Source organism: Agelaius phoeniceus, chromosome 4 (genome assembly GCF_051311805.1).
Source record: "Agelaius phoeniceus isolate bAgePho1 chromosome 4, bAgePho1.hap1, whole genome shotgun sequence".
Taxonomy (NCBI): Eukaryota; Metazoa; Chordata; class Aves; order Passeriformes; family Icteridae; genus Agelaius; species Agelaius phoeniceus.
This window is the reverse complement of record NC_135268.1, coordinates 27,790,307-27,817,218: the sequence shown is the minus strand read 5'-3', so window position 1 is coordinate 27,817,218 and position 26,912 is coordinate 27,790,307. Positions and strand designations below refer to the sequence as shown.

Sequence of the window (26,912 nt, the reverse complement as noted above, 5' to 3'; positions counted from 1 at the left end):
TGCTGCTGTTGTTTCAACAACACTTTCAAGTAGAAGCATACCTCTTTAGCCCATTTAGTCTAATTCTCAACTATTACTTATCAGTGGAAAGATGACATGCCTGAAAGCACTCATACTGAAAAGTCCTGAGTGCTTTGTTGCCCCAAATTTTCCACTGCAACAAAGCATCTCTTTGTGGTAAAGATGCTCAGTTTGTAGTATGTATTTGGACTCTAATGTCTGTCTAAATTCTGTGTTTTTAGGCTAAATACTCAGAGTCTTTGCAGAAATGCATGCACATCCATTGCATTTTTGCTGTTGTCTTCACTCAGTGTAATTGATTATAAGCCTTTAAACTGACAGTTGCCTTTTCCTCTTTGCATGCTTGTGCCAATACAGACTTTAAAGGTGTCTTCGCAGACGAATTTTCTCTCTCGAGCATGGTGGTATCCAATATTTTATTTCTTCGAGAAGAATGTGCAAGGCTCTGTTCCTTGCAGCTTTTCCTGGCCAATATCTTGGCCTCCCAGCTGCTTCAAATCTTCATGCAAAAAGTATTCAAGGGTTCAGAAGACAGGAGAGGACAATGAAAAATCTACCTGAAGAAAAGAAGGAAAGCATCTGCTCTGGTTTTTTTCATTTTTGATTTTTTTTTACCAAAACATTAATGCTGTAACCAAAGTTCTTAAGAAGACTGTAACTGAAGAAGTGGACCAAGCTTCTGTGCAATTGATAGAAAGACAATTGTAGACACATATATTGCATTTCAGATGTTTTCTTCTCATCCAGCTGTACAGACCTATTCTACTCTTCAGTGCTAATGAAATGCACCACTGATGGGATTTTTTCTATTAAAGAAAAAAATGGAGCAGGATTGTGCTTTATTAATGAGGTAGAGGTGCCAAAGACCACAGTAACACTTCCATTACTATCACTCATCCACAGAAGCACCCAAAAGTCTCCTCTTCAGAGCTCTGGAGTGCGTAAGGGCAAAAACATGCTAATATGTAAAGGCACGACATTGGCATACTGAGGTGTATAAAAAAATAACACAATTGTGGGAAGTGGTTTGTTGCATTATTCTTGCTAATGAAGGTAAGGCCTTTGTGTGACTGGTACAGCTGGAAGCAAGTCTGGCTTTTTTACACACTCTGGGTATGAATATCTTAGGACCCTAAAATACTACTTACCACCGTTAACTCCCATGTATTCTACTATATACCGATTTTTACATTTTTATTAGTAATTTTATATTTAAATAGTTGTGTTACCTGATGAATTTGAAAATTAGAAACAGCTGCTAGCATCTGAGCTCAAGGAGCCTAAAATTTTATTTTTAGTAAGAGACACAGTTTCAACATATGAATCTTGAATTACAGCTGGCCTTGTGTATATAGCTCTACAGTGCCTGTCAGTGTATATAGATGCAGATATACACAAAAGCACATACCTTAAACAAAATTACATACTGGGAAGAGTAATCCTAGAGTTCTTGATGCAGGCAGAAGTTGTACAGCTCTCACCTGCTTGAGGAATGCAAGGCCAGGTCCAAAATGGGGCTACATTTAAAATAAACATTTTAATTTTAGTAGCAACCTCTTGCTGAAGCTATGTAGCAGGTTTGCTTGGGAGCCATAGTTCTCCATTGAATTTCTTTGTCTTTTACCTCTTGACACGTTTCTGTGACTTACTTTAAAAAAGCAACCAAACAAAAAAGTGCTAAGATAAAATATCTACAACAGCAGCATTTCTTCAATTATAACATAAAATAATTTCATATTAAATGACACTGTGGTAGACCTCAAAAATAGATTACCTTTTTTCCCAGGGCTGCAGTCCAGCTAAAATGGCTATCTAAACAAGTTGGCTGAGAATGGGGGAAACTACCTTGGGGTGAACATGTAACAAAACCACAGATTAACAGCTGCCTGTTTCTTGTTGGTTTATGTTATGTATTGTTGTGAAAGCAAAGTAGAAAATTAGCACACCATGTTTGGCCATTTATATTCTGTATTAATTTCTGCAGTTAACTCAATATTATTTTCAGATACTCACTAAAACCTAATGAAAAGATAAAACTGCATTGTTTTGAGGTGATACTAATATAAACTAAATGCTGCATATTTTAAGAATGTCTTGAACTGTGACAAGTGTGAACACCATTTAAATAATGACAACTTGTTTTTAAAAAGTCCAGAGTTAAAGTTATAAAATGAAATAGAGTATTCAAATATAATAATTTTCAGTTAAGGGGATCTTTTCTCTGAGTTGTACATGAGAATATTTTTGTGCATTATCAAAATAATACAATAAAAAGTGTTCCTTTCAATACATTTTTGGAAAAACTTAGTTAAGAAATTCTGCTGCGGTTTGGTTGTATTATTTAAAATGAGTTTAGCAGACTCTGATAATGTGCCCCTGAAGTTCTGTGTATGTGGGCATATCTGTGCTTTCATTTGCTTGCTTCTAGCAGACCTTGAACAGCTACAAAGCCAGTATCAAAAAACTTTTGAAAATCCTTTTTCTCTGTGATATAAATGAATCTGTTCAACACCAGTCAGTAGATCTCCCGAGATACTTGTTATATCAGTACTACTTCATAGATCATCATTTTTAAAGCTAAAATCTAAGCTTTGTGATATGTTAAATATGGTCATGTTAATCCCCTTGTAGTAATACTATCTTTTAGGAGTTATGAATGGATTTCATTAGTAGTCACTGTGCCTTGAAAGTAGCATGATGAAAAGCATTATCTAAGGAACTTAAGCAGTGGTTTTCATCTGGTGGCTGAAAAATAAACACTTTGACAGTGGGATTTCTGTAATAGATCTGCAAAGCAGGCTTTCTTCATGCAGGATGAGGTGTTTGGGGTTTTCTACACTAATTCCTATTTCTGAAGGAAAAAAAATGTGAAAGTGATGAAATAGAACCAAGTAAAGACTCTGCTTTCATTGGGCTGCTGAATTTGATAGAGACTTCTATTGTAATACAACAGGAAAGTTTGAGTAGCAGCTCTAGCTCAAAATACTTGATTCCTATTCTGGCTCAGTCCTCCCTTAAGTACTTAATATTTACCCATTGCAAGAAAGCTCTCAAAGGGGTATGTGTGTGTTTAATTAACAGAAAGCCCCAGTTTTCTATCCTCTCAATAGCTTTTAAGTGCTTTTACCAACTTGGATGGTATAGCTGTATTTAATGACTCTTTAGACCTATATGTAAGGTGATAAAATGGGGTAAGTAATGATATATTCTAGTTCTCACTGTTATAGTAATTTATCCAATATAAACCACAACTGCTATGTAAAAATTAATAACTGTAACATCTTGGTGATCATTGTGTACAAATACCATGAAGCTTAAAGTATAGTTTCATCATAAGAAGCAAGAGATTGCAGTAAGGTAAAGAGGAGAAACTTGGACTTCCTTTAGGCCTACCATCCAGTGGTCAGTATATCTGGTCTGTATATGCCCAATACTTTGCAGTGTGTCACTAATTATTTTTTCCTAGTTACAGTAATATTTCTCAGATGTCACATGAGCTGCCCCTTTCCTGTGACTATAACATGCTCCTCTCGACTGGAGAGCATTTACATGTTGAAGAACATTTACAGACACTTAATAAAAAAACCCCACTACATACATATCAGTATGATTTAAATGCTAATGCGCTTTCTTAAAATGCCTAACATAAATTTAAATCTGGATTTTAAATGTTAACTTGAGCATTTAAAGAAATGTGTTGCGAAGTGGTCATGCTACAGATGCTTACTCCTAATGCCAGAAATTGTTAACATCTACTTGAAAGCACTGTAAATGGAACCTTTTTCGGAACGTGCTTAGCACTCCCGTGTGGACATAAATGGTACTAACTGTTAGTTATCATTCACTGTTTTCTTGGAAAGATCACCACAGGTGGCGCAGTAGCAAAAATAGCTGTGCTAAACATTGCTATGAACCCTAGTACGGGATTTGCTGCCCTCCTTAAAAAAAGCTAGTTGGGAGAGAAGGAAACGAAAGAAAGTGTTTGTTAAAATGCACTACCTTTGTGTAATAGAGAAATAAAGCTCAGCAACAGAGACAGAACTGGGAAGTCTTAAAAGAGATGAGAGACCATTCTCTTAATTGGATTATTACAAATCTGCTTACTAGGGTCTTAAATCAGAATCTGTTCAATCTCTGGCTTTCTCTTATCAGTAGTATCTGGCTAGACAGTTTATCCTAAATTTTTTGGTACTAACCCAAATTCTTTTTCTCATTTCATTAGATGGGATGTTCTAGACACATATCCACTAGCTTCAGTGCAAGGTGAAGTCTTTCTCATTAACTTTAAATGAACTTTCCCGTGGCTCTATGTTACTTTTTATGTTTGCTTGCAGGATTTTTTTTCTTTGTTAGTGGGGTTTTGGTTTTTTGTGGTTTTGGTTTTGTTGGGTTTTTGGTTTTTTTTGGTTTTTTTTTTTTTTTAATGCATAAACCTTGAATCTTAAAGATTCATGGGCTTGTTTTGAAAATGGGTCCAAGCTGCCATATGGACTGGAACCATTTTGCCTTACTGGCAGATGTAATAGTTGTAAAACTCCATTGTCATCTTGATATTTTCACAATATATATGTTTTGGACTTAGCTAGAACTCTTTACATAGGCACACAACATTAGAGTGATGCTATGAGATTGATTTTACAATGCCTGGAATAGAACACTTCAATACAGAAGTGTTCAATGTCTTAAATTCAGTTACTGAGAATAGGGGTCTTAAAAGTAAATACTCCTATTAGGCATCATTCAAATGGGTATTGCTGCTTAAGTACACATGAGAAAAATATCCTAACATGCCATTCAAGTAACTCTGCTCACAAGTAAGCCTTCATGTGCCACTCTATGATGCTTCTTAGAATCCAGAGAGAAGTGCTGTGAACCAAAGGCATTTGTTGTAGTATTTACAAGGAAAAACAAAAGATGAAAACACTGAAGTAGGTGGTGATCAGATATTGCTTTTTGTATGAAATTGAGCTTAAACTACATCTAACTTGTAAGAAGTGTAGATTTAAATTGTGTAATAGTTCTGGGAAAAAACCCTATAAGGAAGCAGCAATATTAAGCACATCATTCTGTGGTACAACTGTGTGTCTCTGCTGGCTCTCATCCGTAACTTATAACATAAAAACAAAACCCAACCCAGTGATAAATGCTTAAATGTTATTAGCAGTCTTTTATAAGTTGTTCCTGCAAGCTGTCACTAATAGTTTCTAAAACAAGAACAAAGTGCTGCAATGCTTAAAACATACTGAAGCTTTTTTCTAGTTGGCTTCAGTTTCCATGGATTTAACCATAAGATTAAATCTTATTAATCTAGAAAGCAGCACATGAGGATGCCAGGCTAGATACAGGTAGTTAATGTATTTCAAGGAAACTTTCCAGTTTTGAACTCATCTTTCCTAACTAAACACTCAATGCCTGAATGATTTTTAAAGATGAAGTAACAATACTGTGCAGTCTCTAATGTGAATATGAAATACTGGTGTTGAGGATTCCTTCTTTCTACTGTAAGTCAGTGATTAAAAACCCACAAAGGTTTGAGTTGTTTTCAGTGAAATTTTTTTCATTGCAAAGGACTTGGAATTGAGCAAATAGCTAGCTGTTTTTTTTCTGTGGCACTTGGCTGTGTACTAACCTTTAAGATGCAAACTAGGAAGGAGGAGAGGGCAGACCGCTTCTTATTGGGAGGAGCAGTGTGTTACTTTTTGAATTAAAATTATATTGGCTGCATGTTACATGCAGTCTTATCTGTACTACAGTTGAAAAAGATGCTGAATTATACTATTATAGTTAGTGTTTGCACTTTTAAAAATGATTCTGTAGTGGTTGACCCAGTCCTTTTGCTGGACGAGGAATGAGTGTTTTTGTCTTTTACTTGCTGTCTGTATGGTGAAATGTAACTGGTTTTAGTTCTGGTAAATGTCAATGAAAAAATTGCAGATCCCTTGGATACAGTACCTAAGGTGTTTTAGGGTGTCTGTGCATGGATTTCTTCTAGGAGAAATATTCTTCTTTCAAGCTGTGCCTAAAAAATAATAATGTTAGCTCTTGCCTTTTCTCTCAGCATAATATGATCTTTAGGAGGTTAGCATTTGTGACACTGCAAAGAATTACTACAGAAGAATCTCCTTTGTGCCAAACGAGTTCAATTTTCACAAAGTATCTCTGAACTATGTTTGAAGATGACTTTTGGGTTGTTTGTTTTTTGGTTTTGTTTTTTTTTTTAATTAAGAGAAAAAGTGGTCAGAAATGAGTCTGAAATAAAAGCATCTCAAGCAGTTGGGGTCAGGCACCATGCAGGCACATGGGTGTGGAAGGGGTTTCTCTGGCATAAGCAATATTGGATTCAATACAGCAGCTTCCTAGGAAGGCAAACCAGGCTGTACTTGTACAGTACAGATGGCTGGGAGCCATCTCCACCTGTCCTTTTGAGCTTCTCTTGGACTGACAGTGCAGTACTAAAGGTGGCAATAGTTAAAAAGTGCTGTCACTTAAAAATCAAAACTATAAATGAGGCAAAACCACTTACAGGGAGCTGCATTCCAATTCAATGGAGCATACAATTGGGTGTTACTTCAGGTGTTGCATTTAAGATGAGTGGGACTGTTTGCTTTCTACTTTTTTTTTTTTTATTAAAGGTGGCAGGTGTGCTGAGAATGCCAAGAGGAAATTTATCTCCCTGCTTACTTTTACCTCTGCCATTGAAGTGTTTGTGCATGAACCTTAAACAATATTACTGAACTCCAATCCCTCTTTACATTTGGAGTAACTTAGCAGTGCTTAGTTACTTCTGTAAAAACTGGGTTTGCATTCCACTTGTTTGTTTGTTGCCACTCAAAATGCTGCTTATGCTGAAGCCTGTGCTGCTTTAGACTCCTGTCTACCTACATCTGCTTCTACTAATTGTATTTTCTAAATGGCTCAATACAGAAGAGTAGAATTACATTTGAGAAGGCTTCATAATTAATCCTAAAGCCAAAGGCATTCTTGTCAGACCCATCTTTGCGCAATTTATACTTGATAATAATTTCAAGTTTTGAAACCTAACATGCTAGGACATACTTCTTTTCCCTCAGGAATCAATTCTTGCTTCTTAAATGTTTAGCACATTTGTTTGCGTTTATTTTCATGATTCAGGAGAGCATATGTGAGATGTGAAAAAGGTTCTGCTAGTTTTTGAGGTCAGGGTTGTACTGAGGAACCTGAAAGTAAAAGCAGAAATAATGGTTTGATGGTTGTGGTTCTCATGCTTTGTGACTTTGAAAACTCTCAAGACTTCCCTAAAAACAGCACAGGACATCACTTTGGCTGCAACATGGTTTCATCCTTGTCAGCTGACAGCTTTTCTTGCACGACTTCTCCTAGGTTGGATCCTAGGTATCCATAGCTCTTTATGTCAATTGGAGCTGTATATCCAACCTTGGAAAAACTAGGCAAAAAAAGCCATTGGCTGCTGAGGAGCCCCCCAAGGTATTATGAGAATGCTGTAATGCGTGCATGATAAGAAGCTGATAAGGTGGCATTGTTCTGTAGCCTCAGGGTCCAGTTCTGCAAACACCACGCAGCAGACTACTGCAATAACAAACTGAGAAACCTTTGGTGCTCTAGTTTCTACTGATCTTTGCAAATTGGGTGTCATTTTCATGGAAATTCTTCACAATTAGCAAGAGTTGGCTTTTATGTTGTAAAACTTTCAGAATGACACTATAACATACTTTGTCAGGTAACTGAGTGTTATGGTTTTCTGTATACGTGCAAGAGGTACTAGAACTAGAGTTGTGATTTGTGCTGCAATCAGTTCACTGTGTTAAAACAACCCAAACCAAAACCAACTATTGCACTAGCTGTACTTTAAAAAAAAGCAATAATGGGAGCATCTTGTAGGTTTCCCTCCAGAGGTGCTGTCTGTCATGGTCACTTCACTGTCTGTCACTTTACCAACTGTGAATTTGGTAAAACATGTTGAAGAAATTGTCCTATGTGTTTTACTTATTTACTTGGCACATACAAGTTGAAAGTTTTTATTGTCAGCCTGTGTACTAATGAGTACAGGTGGACTCTCTACATAACCACCCACATATTTAAACATCAAAAACCTTATATCTATTTATGGTGCTAATAATCTCAAATATTATAAAGAGCTGTTATTCTCTTATTAAACATGAACACTAAGGAAAGCTGGTGTGACACCTTTCAATAAAATAACATTTCTCTACATTTTAAGCCTGTTCCAAATGCTTTTTATATAAATACAACACTTTTCTATTTCTGTTTTATATAAAAATGGCAAAAATAGTATTTTAATGCAGGAAAATATTAGGAGTGTATATTGTTCTAAATTACATGTCAAATTCTAAGTTTTCATACATTTAGGATAGCTAATCTTCTGAAACTGTGTAAAATATAAGAATTTCACTAGGTAGGATTAAGGGACAGGCTGGTAGTTTAAATAAAATAATTCTCTGGCTTCATCATCTCTGTTGAAGCCTTGGGGACAGAGGGAGAGGACGTGAAATGGACAAAGCTTTCTTAGGAGGTCCCTGATTATATAGTGTAGATGTGTATTTTGCTAAAACTTTAAAAAACCCCAAACAACTAGTGATGGATATGACCATGTAGCTGTCTAAAGAACAGAAGTGAAACAACATAATTGCCAAGGCAGTTCACAGTAGGACATTATAAAAACATGTGAAAGAACCTTAAACTAGATTGTTTAGGTAGTGAAGCAACAGAGTAATTTTCTAGCTTTGTTTGAAAGCTTCACAAGCTTTTCATTCTTAAGATGAAAAACTATCTCGTGCCTTCTGTTGCAGAAGTTATTGTTGCCTTGCCCCCCGCCTTTAGTTGTGATTTTATTGTATATAATGGACAGTACACTTCCAGATCTTTCCAAGAGGCATTTTTGGGCAGCAGTACCTACACTTTCTATCCACAGAGAATACAGAGCCTTTAGTTCTTGTTCAAGGCCCTTACTTGTGAGCTTAGCAGTTGTGAAGTATCTGCCTGTGACAGGTGTGGCAGTCCTGCTGGAGTCAGCTCCTAGATGAGCATGATGCCCTTAATTCTTCTGGACACATGAACGTGCAGAGCAGGTGCTGTGCCCAGGTGCACTGGTGGCACTGAAGCACACCCCTCTGCTCTGAAAGGGTTGTACCCCACCCTGCTGTGCTTCATATACTAGAATAAATTCTCTTTTATCACTTCCATCTAGTACGTCCAGAAGTAAATGGGCTTCTCTAAGATCTATTTGATGGAACTTCTATATTAGTGTAAAGAATAGTCCATGTTTAGAGTAACTTAATTTAAAGCAGAAGCAAGCCCACCATGTAGGATAAAACCAGGGCTGGGTGGGGTTTTTGTTGTGTGAAGGTGGGTAGTCTGGTAACAATAGTCTGGATTGTCTTCCTACTTGTCTCCGTGCCTGCTTTTATAGTAGGACCCTTGGAAAAGCCAAAGATTGAACAAAGTCATCCATAATAGTCCTAAGCCACATTGAAATATAATTTTCCTGTCTTAATTACAAGATGCTTCAGAGAAAATGGATTGTATTTTTTTAATTTACAAAAAAAGTGCAATACTTAGAGAATATTAAGAGGCAAATGGCTGCATATTTCAATGCCCTGCAAAAACAAAACCTTTATGAGCATGTGACATGCACTTCACCAAAAGTGGGGTTTTTTAGCTTTAGCTGCTGTTTTACAGAAACATGTTTCAGTGCACTAGTGTAACTCAGAACTTTCAAATACTTTCAATGTGCTTTTGACAAGGAGAGTGTTTTTTATGAATAAAGTGCCTGTGGAAGTAAAAATCCAAAAGTTGCATGCAAGCTCAAATAAAGCATATAAAACCACAGCCCATACTTGAAGAGAATGGGTGCTAAATCAGCAGCTGCAGAGAACAGCTGGTCAACAGTCCTAAGCGTTGATAGGATTCAAAGTTTAAGTTTGAGCAAAGATTATGTTGCTTTTGAGAGTTTACTCTGTTAATTAAACTTCCAATGCTTCTGCTTGGGCCTTAACTCTGTAACTTGGTTATCTTTAAGGAAAAATTAGTTCCTTTAAACTATTCTATTTTTAATGCTTTTTTCATTATAGTCTTTACTCTGGTGGGGATGTTTGTTTGCTTGTTATATGGAGCTATTTTTTGACCTGTTAAAAGTGGAGTCACCAAATGCTTTGATTACTCAGTTAGGGGTAAAAGAGTTTGAAGAATGGTGTTTCCTTAAGTGCAGAATTAAAGGGGGTGTGTTTTTTATTACACTGATGCTAGGACTGAACAGGAAGGATTTCCATGGAAAGTACTGTAGTTTGTATATGTAGTTATTGGAGTATGCAGAATATTATTGAAGTACTTGGATATGTTTTGCTGTTAATTTCATGCTTTAAAAAGAGGCTATTTGGTTCTAATTTAAATTGCAGAAACTGATTTTAATGTTGCAACAGCTATTATTTTAACTTGATAAAGATTAACTTGATTAAAATATCCACTTATCTACTGGTATGTTAGAGGAAAAGTTATATTTTATCACTTAACATTTTTAAATTAATCACATTTTCTATCAAAATGAATGTGCAATTTAATCTTTGGACATCCTAGAATTGGCTACATGCCATTGAAACCAAACTTTCAGCTGCATACATAGGGAAGGAAGGCATTTTTAAAATCTAGTTCAGCTTCTTGACTAGACTGAGAAGAAGTGGGGCTAGATTATTCTTGTACAAAGAAAACAGACAAAAACAGTAATATGTTTCAGCTGTGCTGAATACCTTAGCTTCTTATTTTCACACTACAGAATTTAAACTTTTCTGGAGACTCAGATATAAAATATCTTTAGTTCAGCTAAATTTTCATCTGTTTTTATATATTTTTTCTAATAGATGCATTTTATTTGTATACATTGTAATTAGCTGCTGAATTTCTGCCAAATATGGACAAAATAAAAGCTGAATTCTATTCTGCCAGTCTAAATCTGTTCTTAGTTTTTATCTTTTGTTCAATCCATGGCTGGTAAAATGTCCACTTGCTGTTTAGATTAAAGAGACAGTTGCCTTAATTGCTCAGAGGAAAACTGACCTTGACTATTTAAAGCTTTATGTATTTCTGAAATTGCTGTAACTTCTGTATAATTGCAATAAAACCTTTTTAATGCAGTTCAGCCACTATTTTATGAGCAACTTGTCACTATCTTTACTGAATGTTCAACTGTTTAAAAAAATAGATGGTTTAGCAATACCCTTTTTATTGGGAAAGCTCCCTTTATTCTGTCCATTGTTTTGTTTTTTGGGGATCACTTTATAGAAGGAGCACTGTGGGCAAAACATGAATACTTTTCTCTGTTAGTGAGGGTATATCAAGAGCACTTACTAAACCCACTGATGCTGCAGTAAATTATTGGGAAGATCAGAAGTGGCAGTTTATGATGTCTAATTACCTCTCTAGGGGTCACATTTTATATTGCTGATCAGCTGGGAAGAGTGCACTAAGGTGTTTACTAGAGGGAGGGGCAATTTATCCTCAAAACCACTTCTGGGTAGGCTTGGGGGATTGGGGTGTTTGGGTGTGTTTTGGGTCTTTGTGTCTGTGTTTGAGTTTTTTATTACTATGTTATTTGAGGGAAAGGAGGAGAGCTACATGTCTTTTTCCTCTAAAATTTAAGTGCCTCTCTTCGAAGCCTCACTGTGCTGTTCTGCATTTGCCAAGCAGGGGACCTAAAGCTGGGACACGGTTCTAGGTTCGTCCTTGGCTCTGGAAACAGAAAGTTTCGGTGTTTTCCCTGGAACTGCCGGATTTTTGTGTTTGGGAACGGAAAAAAGGATCATCTCTATTTCCTTCCCTTCTAAACAGCTAAAAAAATAGACATTTGCGTAAGGAGCATTTGAAAGCAAGTGCTGCGAGGGGCGGTGGGGAGGAGCGCTCACTTTTGTTGTTATTGTTGTTTTTTTTCCACGAGCAGGACAGCGGGTTATGTTTAATCCTTTATAAACCGGGGCTCTGTGGCGCCTTGCCGTGCGCGGGGCGGTGTCGGGGCCGGGCCCCGCTCCCCGCCCAGCGGCCCAGCGGGCCGGGGTCAGGGCGCCGCCGGCCTCGCCTCCCGCCCGCCCCCGCCATCTTAAACCGCTACGCGCCGGCGGCGAGCCGAGGCCGGCGGTGCAGCTGCCCGCGGAGATGGTGGGGACGAGCACGGAAGCTCGGACGTGGCTGCTGCGGCCGCCCACGGCCACCGAGCTGCTGCTGGTGGCCCTGTGCTGGCTCGGCTGCTACTGGCTGCTGCGGCGGCGGCCGCGGGTGCTGTCGGGGCTGCCGCCGGGCCCCGCGCCCTGGCCGCTCGTGGGCAACTTCGCCTTCGCCCTTCTGCCGCCTCCGCTGCTGCGCAGATGGGCGGTGGATGTGAAGGGCGACCGGCTCTCCCCCGCCTTCTCGCCCCACGTCTTCCTCACCGGCCTCACCAAGATGTACGGCAGCATCTTCCGGCTCTTCGTGGGCAACCGCCTATTCATCATCCTCAACACTTTCGGGGCGGTGCGGGAGGCGCTGGTGCAGAAGGCGGAGGTGTTCAGCGACCGGCCCTCCGTGCCCATCGTCCTCATGATCACCCACAACAAGGGTAAGCGCCCGGGGGCACCCCGAGACCCGCCCGGGGGCACCCCGAGACCCGCCCGGGCAGCTGCCGCACGCCTGGAAGTGCCCGGAGTGATGCTTGGAAGCGATGCGGAGCGGGGGCTGCTCGGGATCGGGGCTGCTCTGCCGAAATTTATATCTAACTCCCACGAATTGCGGACTGTTTACTTGCTTTTTGCTCTTCGCCTGTGTCCCTCGCCCTGCTGCTGACAGAGAGAAACTCGCCCTGCCTTGAGGTGCAGCATCCCCGCGAAGTTGGCAGTGCGATGCCGTGCACCACGGAGCGTCTCTGGGTGACTGAAGTGCCCGGTGCCTTTAGCTCCGTGTGCAGTAAAGAGACTGAGGAGCTGCTGGGCTGGTTTAGGCTGGAGAAGGGGAGGCTCAAGGGGAGGCCTTATCTCTCTCTCCAACTGCCTGCAAAGGGCTTGCAGCCAGGGCGGGGTTGGTCTCCTGGGTACTGAGGGATAGGACAACAGGAAAGGGCCTCAAGTTGCTCCAGGAGAAGTTTAAGTTGGGCATTAGGAGGAATTTGTTCACACAAAGGGTGGTTTGACAGTGGGATGGACTGCACAGGGGGATGGTGGAATCACCGTCCCTGGAGGTGTTTATGGGAAGGCTGGATTGTGGCACTCAGTGCCATGGTCCCGTTGACACAGTGGTGTTCGGTCATGGGTTGGAGTCAATCTCGGTGCTCTTTTCCAACCTCATTGTTTCTGTGGCTGCCATTTGTGCGGGGGTTTAAGGCAGAGCTGGTCTGTCATCTGGGGGCTTTCTGATTTTGGCTGTGTGAGGGGAAGAAATTTTGAGTACTTGGGCAGTGGTATGAAATTGGGCACTCCCCCAGCTCTTACCAAGGTAGCAGTGGCAGAGATCAGGCTTCTGTGGAGTCCCATGGCTGCGCAGTCCACGCTGCCTGTGCAGCTACTGTGCCTGTGCAAGCTACTGTTGCTGAGATATTTGCAAATGTGTTATTTTGCTTGTCAAAACTTACTGAGCACGTTTGGGTTTGGTTGGCTTTTTTTTTTTTTTTTTTTTTAGGAGTCCAAAGGAGAGTTACTAGCTTTCGCAGGAAAAAGGCATGGAGGGTTTAAAAACATGCTAGCAATACTGCAGGTAGAATTTCTTCATGTTTAGTTTTTCGGGCATTACTGATCTCCGTGTTTATGGAAATATACTTACCCTTTTTCAGTTTAGGAGGTGGACCCCAGAAGGCTTGTTAGTGTGCTAGCTTGTGTGAAACTTACCTTTTTTTTGTTTTTTCCAAGGCTAGGAAAATCTGGTTTTTAAATGCATGAATATTTATTTTTTCCCCCCCATACCAGAATTGCCCTAGTAAAGAGAGAAGAAAGTGAGGGAACTAGATCATGTTTATTAAAATGCTATGAGGTACCATTGCTGAAATCAGTTAAAAGAATTAAAAAAAAGATTAATTGTGTTGGTTTAATGATATTGTTCCAAGATAGATCTCACGGGCACGTTGTTATCACGCGTGAGTATTTTTAGGTGCAGTACTTCAGCAAGAACTGGAGGAGGAAAAGGGAAGAGAAGTTAGATAATTTTAGCAGTGCTGTAAAACCTCATGTTGAGGCTCATGGTAGATTTTTTTTTCCTTGAATGCTGTGAATTTCATATGTATCTTGTTTTTTATCAGACTTTTTTGAATATGAAGAGTAGCCAGGGCAGTTGGCAGCTTCCACCAGTGGGTGCTCCAGGAGAGCTGGACGTACCAGGAACCTGCTGTCCACAGGCAGAGCATGCTGCAAGCAAGCCCAGGGATGGTGCCTGTCTGTGTTGCGCTGTGGCAGGGACATTGTGTTGCTCTGGGTTTGGTTTCATCTGTAAGGTCACCATAGGCATGAGGACTGCAGCATCAGGGCTGCCCAGGGGTCCATAAAACATCCCCAGCTGTTCTAAGGTGCTCATGTTAGCAGCATGCTGGATTGCCCCAGATGCAGGAATATTGTAGAGTGAACCACAGGGCTGGTGTGTTCTGAGTGCACAAAGGGTGAATGTGGGCAGTGGGGCCACTGCCCCCCACAAGCTGGTTCTCCAAATGCCAGTGGAAGCTGCAGGTGCTGTCCCTGTGCTGCCTTGGGTTTGGTGGTGGCATGAGGAGATGACTGAGCCTCTGCCATGCTGCGTTTGTGCTAGTGAGCATTGCTTTTTCCGTCTGTGGTTTATGGGGGAGGCAGACGGGTTACAGCACTCAAACTGGAGGCCTCTTAAGATTGGTTTGGGTGATAATTTCAGGGGTTTGTGGGTGAGATGTTTCTGCAGGTCAGGACAGCAGCAGTTGTTTGTACTAGGAAAGGAAACAGTAAGGGCGGGATGATGGGTAACTTCAGCTCTACCACTCACAATTTGGGTTCTACAGCTCTGGGAGGTTTAGTGTCCATTTTGGGTTCCTGCATGTCCTTGGGTTCTTTAGGTTCCTTCATTCTGTAAGTGAGCTATTGTGGTGACAACTTATAGAGATATTTTCTTGTGAGCTACATTTGCTGGTATAATTTTGTCTTTACCTTGAGCTGCCCTCCCAGGTATGGGATGGAAGCTGTGTGGTTCTATTGCATATAAGATGAAAAGAAAATAATTGTGCCTGGGGGACAGCAGGTAGAAGTATCAGAAATGGCAAATACTACATTTCAGCAACATGATTAGCAAGTGAGGGAGGCCTTCTTGGCTTGATAGAAAATGCCATAAGAACTTAAGGGAGAAGGTAGTAGTCAATTCTTAATTCATCATCACATATGTTTGCAGAAAGAGAAGTAGTAGACTGGGGAGAAACAAGACATTTCTGTGGTCTTATTTTAGTATTTTAGTTTTTTGTATTCTGTAGCTTTGAGAGGTAGCAAAGACTGAATCTGCAGAGTACATGGAGTCAGAGTGGTTGTCTGCCTTTATAGCCCTGTCCTGTGCATATCCACATGTGGACATCTGGCAACACAGAAGTTGGATGTTTTTAAATGTCGTGAGTGCTGTGTTTGTCAGTGTTCTCAGGATTGTAGCAGCACTAGAGCTAGCAGTAAAAAATGTGGGGGATGGAGGAGGGTAAGTAAGCCTTTGCTTCTTGTGAGGATTTTAATTTTTTTTGTGTAAAAAGGGGGAATAAAATGAACTCTCTGGTTTTCTGAGTTTGTTGGTTGTATTGAAAGAGTTTCATTATCAGCTCATAGAAATTAGGCATCTGTAGTGAGCATGAAGTCCTGGTTATTGTTGCTTCAGAATTTATTATTGTGTGGGCTTCAGGGTTTTCTTGTTGTTGTTTGTTTTGTTTTGCTTTAATTTCTTTACAGGGGAGGTTGTTTTTTGTTGTTTGTGGTTTTTTAAAGAGTAGAGATGTCTGTGCTGAGTAACTTGGCTTTTTAGGGCAGGCAGATTTTCTTTGAAATCAGCAAAGGACTATTGTAGCTTGCTAGGGATGCAGTTGAGAGTTTGCTTTCTTCTCTTTCCTCTGTTCTGTCTTTATGCTCTTCTTCTTCCTTAATCTGTCTTCTATGTAATTATTTCCCAATTTACAAATCAGTTGTTAGTATTCTGCAGCAGTTTGGGGTTTGGGGACATCAGAAAACACTGATGCTCTCTGCAGGACTGCTGGAGAGGCTCACCATGTGTGGGGACATTTGTTGTTGGTGTCAGCTTTTCTGTGGGCCTGGGCAAGTCTCTTTTACATTCAAGACAATAGATCTGTTTTGTTTTATTTAATGTATTTGGATCCTAAAACTAATTTTCCTAACCAAAAAAAAAAAGGGAAGAGACTGTGGGTGCATAGCCTGTTTTAGAGATAGTTGTTGTGGGATAGAAACAGTGATAACTTTGTTTTGTTCCAAGAAATCCATGTTTCTTTTGCAACCCAGCCACAAACCCTGGAGACCCAGGGTTCTTGGTTCTTGGCCAAATTCAATCCAGGTTGGTTCTTGGCCAAATCCAAGCCCCAAATACTCCTGTTTTTTCACTTAACCCACTTGAGGACACCAGTGCTAACAGGAAACAGTTGAGAAAGAAAATCTGGAAAGATTTTGGTTCTGTTTTTTGAAAGGCCAGGAAGTGGGCATTTGAATAGATTGCCTGAGGAATGTCTTCATGCAGAGAAGATGAAATTTAGCTGATTCTGAGCTTGTCCTGACTCTTCCTAATGTTCTCATTTAGGACGTTTGAAGCTAGGTCATGTGTTTGTATTCTTTGAGCATTAAGAAGTTGGAACATTAACTTGTAGTAGAAATGTAAGTAATGTTAAGTATTGAAACTTGATGCATCTTCTAGTACTTATGTACTACTTCTATTTTCTTATGGCCATTTCTCCATTTAAATTCAAGGTTAAGGTTTGCAGTTGACAGATGAAGAACTGATGTTGCTTTTACAAAGTAACTTTTGTTTCCAGAAAAAATAATTTAAAAAAAGTGGTGTTGTTTTACTAGAACAAATCCAGAACTAGATCATGTTTCATGACTAAACTTTCTCAGGTTAACCATGGAGTACATTAGAAATTGCAGGTTGTGTATTTGTTACCCTGTGGTGTCTTTGGTGTGGTCTTTTAATTCAACATAAGAGATGTTTCTGTTTGAAAGTGAGTAATTGGGAATTAAATGGTGTTTCTTAATGACACAATCATCTAGAACAAGTGCCTGCAGGCATCAAAACTGTTGAGATGCATATCAAGCAGGATTTTGCCAAGTGTCTCTGAACCTGCTTTCACCTTCCCAGTTTTCTTGCAGTGTGAGTATCCTGTATTTTTATTATAACTTAAAAATAAAGCTTGCTTGTACTAGACACACTGGCAAAAAGTTTGTATAACACGAAGGGGAAAAATGCAAATCAGTTTGTGTTTTGATGTCTTCTGTTATGTCTTGCTGAAAAAGTTCATGTCTCAGGATACTGGGGAGAAAAGGCTGTATCTAACATATATCCCAGACTAACTGTTCCCTCTTCTCCATCTATTTGTTTCTTGCAAAGTCTAATGAAACTAGTGATGTAACTTGGATATTTGTTTCAGTGATGAGAAAAAGGAGGGACAGGATTTCCAAAAGCTATGATAAAGAACCTTGTGTTTTTCCTCTAGCTCCTAGATAGGTGCTTGGGAGAGATTTGCTGTGTGTAATTTCCTTCTTTTCTGGCTCTTGGGTTGCAGGCATGGCTAACTATTTCTAATTGAAAGTTGGGCATTTTGGTTTCAGTCTCTCCCTTTTTCTTTCAGGTGTTATTTTTGCACCTTATGGCCCTGTGTGGAAGCAACAGAGGAAATTCTCTCTGTCAACACTGCGTCATTTTGGAGTAGGGAGACACAGCTTAGAGCCTAAAATCATCGAGGAGCTGAACTTTGTAAAGGAGGAAATGCTGAAGCACGGGAAGGATTCATTTAATCCCTTCCCAATCATTCGCAACGCGGTGTCCAATGTTATCTGTTCCATGGCTTTTGGCAAGCGCTTTAACTACGAAGATGATGAGTTCAAGACGATGCTGAAGAACATGGCCCGTGCCCTGGAGCTGAGTGTGAACAGCTACATGATCCTGGTCAACATCTGCCCCTGGCTCTACTACCTTCCCTTTGGGCCCTTCCGCGAGCTTCGGCAAACCGAGTTGGACATTACTGCTTTTCTGAAGAGAATCATTGCCCAGCACAGGGATACACTGGATGCAGCAAACCCCAGGGACTTCATTGATATGTACTTCATCCATGCTGAGGAAGAGAAGGGCAACAAGGAGAGCAGTTTTAATGATGATTACCTGTTTTTTATCATTGGTGATCTCTTCATCGCCGGCACTGATACTACTTCCAACACATTGCTGTGGTGCCTGCTCTACATGTCTCTCTACCCTGAAGTACAAGGTAAGATTACTTTTATTCCAGGTGATTTATTCCAGACTGTAAAGCTCCAGATGGATGCTCAGAAACAGAAGCAAGCAGCAACAGCAAGGAATCATTTGGAGAGCCAGCAGTTTGTGTTGTATATGTGATTTGAAAGGCTGGTATGTAATCAGGCATCTTCTATCCTGCTGTTCTATGATGATTTCTGGGTTAGTGCTATATATTAAGTGCTAAATAGCCCTTTAACCTGTGAATTTCTTCTAGTTTGGGACAACTTTATCTTTCCCAAGCAATTCCAGGGAACTTTAGCATGTTTGAAAAAGTTTGGCAGTTGTGACATTCCAGGCTTGTAGTAGTGATAGAAGATGTGTGAAGACCATAGTGCTAAGGTTTGCTTTTATGGCTCCCTGAGCAGGGAGGTTCTTGGACCTGGCAGCAGAGTCTGGGGAAGTAAAACAGCACCTGCTGTAGAGGAGGATCAAATCAGAGACAGCTTAAGCAAACTGGACTTGCAGAAACGCACAGCACCAGCTGACAGTGTTGTTAGAGGGCCTCTCCCCATCAGTGCTCAGGGCAGTTGGATGGGTTGCTGATGATGAGGGATGGGGGGAACAAAAACAGAGGCAGAACAAATTGGTCTTGTTCAGTGTTAGGGAAGGATGACTGAGGGGGAACCTTATGCTATCTACAACTGTCTGATCAAAAGATGTTAAGAAGATGGAGGCAGTCTCCCCTGAAGTGTGCTGTGGAGGGAAGGGAAGGGAAGCAGTGGAAACAACTTACTGCAAGAAAATTCTGATCAGATACCAGGAAAAGAAATTGCCCTGTCAACATGGCAAAGGAGTGACACAGATTGCCCTGAAAGTTAACAGAATCTCTGGTTTTGGAATTTTTCAAAACTAAGTGGGTCATGACCGGTAGTAGTCTCATCTACCCTGAGTTAGATCTGTTTGGAAAAATCTCTTCAAATAGGTCAAGATCGTAGTTTATTGCACAAAGTCAAACAAACTGCTGAACAGGGAGAGAGTTCACTGGGGACAAATCTGAAACAAACTTTTATTGCATAGGCTTATTCTTCTGTTTTAATGCTGTCTGTTATCACTGCTTGACTTGATAAGCACTTACATGGATTATATGCATTCTAAATTACACAAATGGAATCCAGAAGAGTTTTCTGTTTGTTTTTTTAACCTTTTTTCCTTCTAACTGGTGCTGTGTATGTGCTAGTCAATTTTCACTTTTCTGCTGATCTCTAACAATTTTGTTACCTCTCTGATTTCCCCTTATGCTGTGGCTCTTGTCAAGTAATCTAAATATGCTCAGTAGTTCAGACTGTATCACTTTTAATATCCCATTCCTTATATCCTGATTGCCTTGGAGCTGTGTATGGGCCCCTTTTTTTATTCCTGGTAATACATTTCTCTTAAATGTATTTCCTCCCTAGAGAAAATACCTGAATTGTGTATCCTTTAGAAGTAGCAAAAGTTGCTTGCAGTCATGGAAAGGAAACTAAGGGCTATCAGAGGAAAAAAAAGTATTTTTCTCTTTGGAAAACAGTTTTGCTTTTTACATGGAAATAGAGAATGATGTGGATGGACAATATGGTGAAGCCATGAGGAGTATTTAGTTTGTTCTGTTCCCTGACTTTGTTTTGGTCCTTGACTTCTGAAGATCATTGAGATTTTTAAAAACATGAAAAGTTGTGGAGCAGTTCAAATAACATGCTGTTGCAGAGGCTGCTGGAGTTTACATTTTGCAGCTGGAAATGTGGGCAGCATTTTGGCTGCTCTCTGTATAGTTCCTCATATTTTTAGAAACAATGAACAAATGAGTTCAGGATAAAGCCCTGGTGTGACATTTGGTATGAGACAGTCTCTCTCTTTTTTTTTTTTTTAATATTGAAAACTTTATTTATTTGTTTAGATTACTGTGAACATACATGCCTGAATATAGGGCTATGGCAGGTCCCTAACAGAAGGGAAAGAAAGAGCTTTGTTCCCCACAAAGAAAGTCACACCGTCATCACGTGTCTTGCTGTATTTTTTGTGGTGTTTAATATTCCTCATGCATGAGCTTTTCTTCTGGGGCAAACCCAGTAGGTGGCAGCAGCGCCTCCTCAGACGCAGTTCAGGCAGCAAGTGAGGATGCTGCTCGGGAAACTGGGGCAGTTTTTTTGCATTGAGGTTTTATTTAATCTTGTATCACTGCTAAGGAGAAAAGAGCAAAAATTCAGAGTATCAGCACCCTGGTTGGAAAAGGCAAGCGGAACAACCACAAAGTATGCAGGATATAAAGGGTAAAAATAAAAACTGACTATTATTATTGAATAAAGATTAGTTTTGAGGTGTCCTTTTTCAAGATTGTCTTTTGTGGTGTAGCCAGATTGCAAGTTACCTGCAAGAAAAGGCACATCATCCTGTATATACATAGGTGAAGCAAATGCTGAATCTTGGAAACTTCTATGAAGAGAATTATTTGTATGCTGTGCCTTCAGCATACAAGGAAATGAAAGGGGCAAGCAAATAATTTGATCTTTTTTGCTCCTCATGAATGAGAAAGTTGATAAGCTCATGAATTTTTTTGACTTTGCAGAAGGGCTGCAAAGGGAAAGGAGCATCTGCTGCTGCCTTTGGGGGAAATGGGAAATACCTGAGTTTAGGTTCTGTGAATAGAAAGTAGGAAATGGCCTTAACAAGTTAAATGGCTTCAGTGCTTGCAGTAACAGCACCAGAATTCCTGCTCCAGAATAAGAGATCTAAAGCAACTGCATCCATCCATCTCTTTGTGCTCAGGCACACACTGCACACAGTTCTCTTACTGTTCAAGTTTTTAAATGCAGAGCAGAAGCTTGATCTTCCCATCATTCAAATTACTGTATAATTAAACTCCTAAAGTAAGATTATGAATACATTTGGAGTAGCAACAAGACTTTTCCTGTACTTTTCCAATACTGCAGTGCTAGCAATGTCTGTCAGCTCAGTAGCTTTACTCTTGACTGTTGTCAAGATTGTGCTTGGTTGTTTTCTCTTTGGCTGAGTCTGTTCCTAAGGCTAATGTTGGCATAGCTGTTTCTGCTAGGAATAACATCTTGAAGTAATTTTGAGAACTCTAAGTAAACAGTGAAGCAAGCACAATCAAATGAAATTGCGATTATGTCTTCTCACATATCATGTCTTTTGACTTCTTTATTTTTCTGGCTCTCTTTGAATAGAGAAAGTTCATGCAGAAATCGAAGCAGTTCTAGGACGTGACAAAGTTCCCTCTCTTGCTCACAAGGCTCAAATGCCCTTCACAGAGGCAACCATTATGGAAGTGCAGAGGATGACTGCAGTTGTTCCCCTTTCTATTCCTCGAATGGCCTCAGAAACTGCTGGTAAGCATTTCTAGAGACTTGTTACTACAGCATTTCCTTTGGAGCTGAAGATCTGATGGGATATCTAGTGATAATTTGCAAAGACCTCATTTATGTATTAGACCTGTAAAACAAATATGTAAAATGCCCTTTATAGGAAGCAGGAGGCCTTGACATAGTTCTCTATGTAAGCAGCATGTCTGAGCTGACATCCAGCAGTTTTTCTAATCTCGATTGATTTCTTCTCTAGGGGTCAGCATGTATTGACTAATGTGCTAAAGTTCATAGCTGGCAGCTGAGACTGCAGCTTTGTACCTGAAACAGCAGAGCTGTTCTTGGCATTCTGACACAGAGGTCTGAAAACATCAGTTTAGAATAATTGGTTTGCTAAAGGCTTATACCACTGACCTCCAGAGGTATAGAAAACATTAAGAAATATCATCTTCCAACTCACCTATGTGTTTTCATAAACATAGCTGAGCACTGGCCAAAGTCAGTGTGAGAGAGCAACACTCAGCTTTTAAACCTATTACTGAATTGCTCTGCTTTTCTAAATGTTTTGATTTGCAGGGGAGTGAGGTGCAGCAAGCTGAAATGAGACTAGTAATTTCAAAACCCTTGTGTCACAACAGTTCAAAGTCCATCCTTTGACTGTGTTGGGGCTCTGTGACAGCACAGGAGCAGGAGGAAAGGGGGTCACAATACTGGGGTGCTGCAGAGTACATTTCTGACAATTACTGCTTCTTTCTCTCTGCAGAAGCTGTTGGTGTAATTTGGTGTCTTTCCAGCTGCTCAGGCTTGTGTGATCCTGACTCAAGCAGGGTAGCGGATCGCTTTTGCTACATTTACAGCCCACAGCTAGGGATCAATATAATTTTTTGTGACATCCTCTTGTTGTCTTTTTACTGCTATTTTTCCCATGTTTCCTTCTAGCAACTTGTCACATCTCTGCCTCTGCTTTTGTTTAAAGTGCTCCAGGGATATACTATTCCTAAGGGTAGTGTGATTGTGCCCAACCTGTGGTCAGTACACAGAGATCCAAACATTTGGGAGAAGCCAGATGAATTTCGGCCATCAAGATTTCTGGATGAAAATGGCCAGCTAATGAAGAAAGAGTCATTCATTCCTTTTGGAATGGGTAAGATAATCCACATGGAGTCATTAGCTGGGTGGGTGGGTGGTGGTGGTTCAAGTGTAGGGCCTTGGGGGTGAGAGATGTAAAAGTTGCACATAGGACCAATTATAGAAGTAGATTTATTATTACAGTTGGTGACTTGCAAAATGGTTTGGGTTCCTAAATAGCCAGTCACCAGACAGAAATTATGAATTGTCCTTTGATACTACTTTTGCTTTGGATGTAAATACTGTTAATATGAACTAGAACAGCTGAGCAAGGCTTAGACTCAAATACAGGAGGCCAGAGCTTCACAGGTCATAGCTTAACAGTAGTTTGAGCCTTATTTGGACTGTAGTAGCACAGGGGAATTACATGTGTGTTAACAAATAGGTCAATTGTATAAAACTAGTAATACCTCTCTTCTGACTGTTCTTTAGGTAAACGTGTGTGCATGGGAGAGCAGTTGGCAAAAATGGAGCTGTTCTTGATTTTTTCAAGTCTTATGCAAAGTTTTACTTTTATGTACCCTGAAAATGCTGCAAAACCATCTCTGGAGGGAAGATTTGGTCTAACTTTAGCTCCATGTCCATTCAACATAATAGCTTTGAAGAAATGATACAGTGTCAAAAAAGATCAAGCAAAAAATACTGCACTTTTAAAAGACTTTTTTTTTTTTTTTTTTTTTTTTTTTTTACTATTTCCAGCTTATTTTGTTACTTTCTTTCCAGAAAATAACCCCAACTGCTTAGGCCTTCCTAGTCAATGAGAATGATCTATTTAACCTTCTGGAAAGATTTTTTTTGTCAGCTGTTGCATTCCACAAATGAACTGATAGCATAGTTTTTCATTTGATATTAAAACTTGGTGGGCTTAACCTCTGCCTATTATGGTCAGTTTGTCAAATTTTGATTATGGGAGAATGGTCCAAAACATTTGTTACTGTTCTGGCAAATAGTAATTGTAAAAAATTGTGAAAGCCGCACATAAACATTTCATTTACCAAAGGAGTGAAATACATCATATAATATTAAAAATATTAATGAATTGTTAGCATTTTCTGTGAAAAGAAAGATTATAATTGAGCTTCAATAATTACTTATTTTTTTGGAAATTACAAAATTACATTACTTTTAACCTTGGAGGATTGTTTTTTGCAACTAACTTACAGGTGTAGTAGCTTGGATCCAAATATCCTTGAGATTCAGGGCTCTCTATAAAAAAGCAGGTACCAAGTTGGAAAGGCCAGGATTTGAGGCCAAAAGAATCCTTGAATATGCCATATTCTCACCATGAAATGAGTGTGCAGCATCTGGATGCAGATGTTTTATCTCAGAATACAAACGAGAGCAGAATTCTCTAACAAGAAACAGCAGAACTCCATTCTCTCTGGTGCCAAACGCATTCAAGACATCTGTGCTGCCTCTGGCATTCATTGTTTACCTCATGGCAGCAGTGGCTGCAGGCTGGATGGGACTAGCAGCTGCTCACTGGGGAAAACACAAGAGTCTGCAGTATGTAGTCCTGAAGTCGAGGCTGGTGCTCAGGTTTTTCATCCACAGGCAGTGTGGACGGTACTGCCACAGCCTCTGGCTTTGGGAACTGGAGTCTGCAAATATGGCATCACTACAGCAGTACAGGTGCTGCTTATACATTTACCATGGAACTGGAGGAAGCTGGCAAACTTGAGGTTTGGATATAATGGCTCTCTCTTTATCATTTTCCATATAGAGTAAAAGAATCTGTAGTTCATGCAGCATTGGTGTATCAGTACTTTTGTCACATCCAGAATCTTAGTGCTCTTAAGCACTGTCAAACCCGCTGCCGAGGAAACCTCACGTTGATTGTTTCAGAACAGGACACTCAGTCTTGCCTTGTATTTCAGACATGGAAAGTGATCTTTTGGGGGGCAGTGTAACAACTAACCTTTAAATAGTTGTCTTAATCATTCTGTAATCTCTTTACACTCCTTTTGATCTATCAGAATTTCATATCACATTAATTAAGTTCTTATATATTTCTAAAGATTTTTTTCCCCTCACTGGAGATCTAGAGAACACCCAGAGCCCTCCTAATGTCAAGTTTACAAGACTAGAATGTGAATTTGAATGTAATTTAGAATTGGGTATTCCATAGCAGAAACAAAACTTAAATTGTAAAAGAAGAGACAACTTTTAGCTTTATATTAATGTTTGGTTTTGTCACTTTTAACCTTGAAGTTTTAAAAGCCAGGTAGTGCCTAACAAAGACTGTAAAATGGTTATTTTGCATTTAAATTAAGGTTTTCTGTTACTTGTTTTGAATAACAGAGTGCCTTAATTTTTGAATTACGTATTTGGTTGGTCGGATATCCCACTGTTTGTGTGAGAACTTTCAATTCTTTTCAATTTAATTAGGTTAACTTTGGACTATATAGGCTTGTGGGTTTGGTTTTTTGGTATGAAGTTCTTGAAAATTTAGTACAATGAAAAGTTGATTTTGGTACCAGTGCTAGTGAACTTGCTCTAAAACCTGAGAGTACTGGAGAATTAAGCACTTTATTTAATTTAATTTTGTATTTTCCAATGAATAAATAGATTCTATAGGGTTGGGATTTTTGTCTGGAAATCTTAAAATTATGCTTAATTGAGAAGCTAAAATTAAGTGCTGATAATATTTATCTTTCTGTTGAAATGCCTCTTTAAACAACATAATGATGTTGGTGTGCAACTGATCACTTTTACAAAATACCTGTCCTTTTAATCAATGAGGACACATTTGAAAAGCACTTTAGTATTTTTTTACAGATTCCAAAGAAGATGCAATTCACATAATCCCCTGGTATGTGAAACTGTAGATATTTGTGCTTGTTTTGCCTGCTGAGTTTAGTTTAAAATGCCACCTTTGAGAATTAGCCTTCTACAAATACTACTTTGAGAATGTGGTTTTTGGTGATACCTGTGATCAAATGCTGCAATGTGCCACATGCTAAAACTACTGATTGGAAGTTCCAACCATGTCAAGATGTGCTAGAATACAGGATGCTGTTGGAATAAATAAAGACAATAAACACCTTAAACATCTGTCTTTCATACCTTCCAGGTGCATTGAAATTTTCACAGGATACCATAAAAGTAGCTAAACACTAGCATAAAAGCAGCAAAATCTGTAGTTTTCAAAGTGTGTTGCCATCTTTGGCTGACTGTAAAGAGTGGTAGCAAAGTTGGTTTGTTTTTGTAAATGTGTCCTCCCCCTCTCCTTTTTTTAGCAGGGGAAGCATCTCAAATGCCTTGTTGAAAAATGTATGCTCAGATAAGTGGGTGACTGTTTGTGAATGCTGCAAACATCTTTATTTCTAAAATTACTTTGCTTCAATGTGTTTTTATTTTGAATAAAGTAATTCCCAAGTAAGTGTTTCACAGCTTTGCAAAGTCATTTCAATGAGTTCCACTTACTGACTAAACTTGTGGTGTTTGGCATCTTACATCTTGCAGAAAAAGCTTCTGAGTGAGAAAATGTTAAAAATGCTCTGGATGAGGAGTGAAGGAGGTGGGGAAACAAAGTGAAATTGGGAAAATAAGATTGCCAGGCATGTTATGATCAAATGATAGAAAGAAGTTTTTAAAAAACACTGTTACCTAGAATAGAAGAAGAGGGAAGGGTAGGAGATGAGAAAGATAAAAAAGCAAATGAAGAGGAGGTGTGCATTCTGCAGGAAAGAAAACCTGGGCAGAAGTTGAGGTGTAGTTTTTTTTGGACTCCTGGCATAGAGGGAAGCAGAAGGCAGAGAGGGAAAGCGGTGCCAAGGGGGAGCCTGGGGGAGAAGGCAAGAGCCCCCAAGGGGTCTCAGGGGAAAGTGGGAGATCCTTCCCTATGGAAGAGCAAGGGGCTGAGCAGGAGCCAGCTGAACTCTTTGTGGGGAGGGGGTGGCTATCAGCACTGGTGCTCACAAAAGAGCTGTAGGTGGAAATCTTCTGTCTTATGCCCTGGAGTTAGGTTGCAGGTTACTTGGTATACTGCTATTTTTTTTT

The 26,912-nt window shown here is 39.7% G+C and overlaps 2 protein-coding genes across 2 annotated transcripts in view; both read left to right on the top strand.

The window, feature by feature from the left end:
- Nucleotides 1-2,312, top strand: part of SGMS2 (sphingomyelin synthase 2) — a 31,179-nt gene extending 28,867 nt beyond the window's left edge. The window contains exon 6 of the mRNA XM_054633670.2: nt 379-2,312. Within this exon, the coding sequence (XP_054489645.1) occupies nt 379-582 (204 nt within the window). The 3' untranslated portion in view covers nt 583-2,312. The remainder of the gene's footprint in view (nt 1-378) is intronic.
- Nucleotides 2,313-11,732: 9,420 nt separating this feature from the next.
- CYP2U1 (cytochrome P450 family 2 subfamily U member 1) lies at nt 11,733-26,292 on the top strand. The gene is made up of 5 exons (XM_054633210.2): nt 11,733-12,619; nt 17,825-18,457; nt 21,648-21,809; nt 22,759-22,926; nt 23,343-26,292. The coding sequence occupies exons 1-5, from the start codon at nt 12,181-12,183 to the stop codon at nt 23,519-23,521; spliced, it is 1,581 nt and encodes a 526-aa protein (XP_054489185.1). The 5' UTR covers nt 11,733-12,180; the 3' UTR covers nt 23,522-26,292.
- The last annotated feature ends 620 nt before the right edge of the window (nt 26,293-26,912 follow it).

Bases quoted from the DNA above. Each gene is read 5' to 3' on its own strand.
- CYP2U1 (XM_054633210.2), top strand. From the start codon at position 12,181: ATGGTGGGGACGAGCACGGAAGCTCGGACGTGGCTGCTGCGGCCGCCC. The intron at 12,620-17,824 runs GTAAGCGCCCGG...TTTTTCTTTCAG, and splicing joins CATGATCACCCACAACAAGG to GTGTTATTTTTGCACCTTAT. The intron at 18,458-21,647 runs GTAAGATTACTT...CTCTTTGAATAG, and splicing joins TCTCTACCCTGAAGTACAAG to AGAAAGTTCATGCAGAAATC.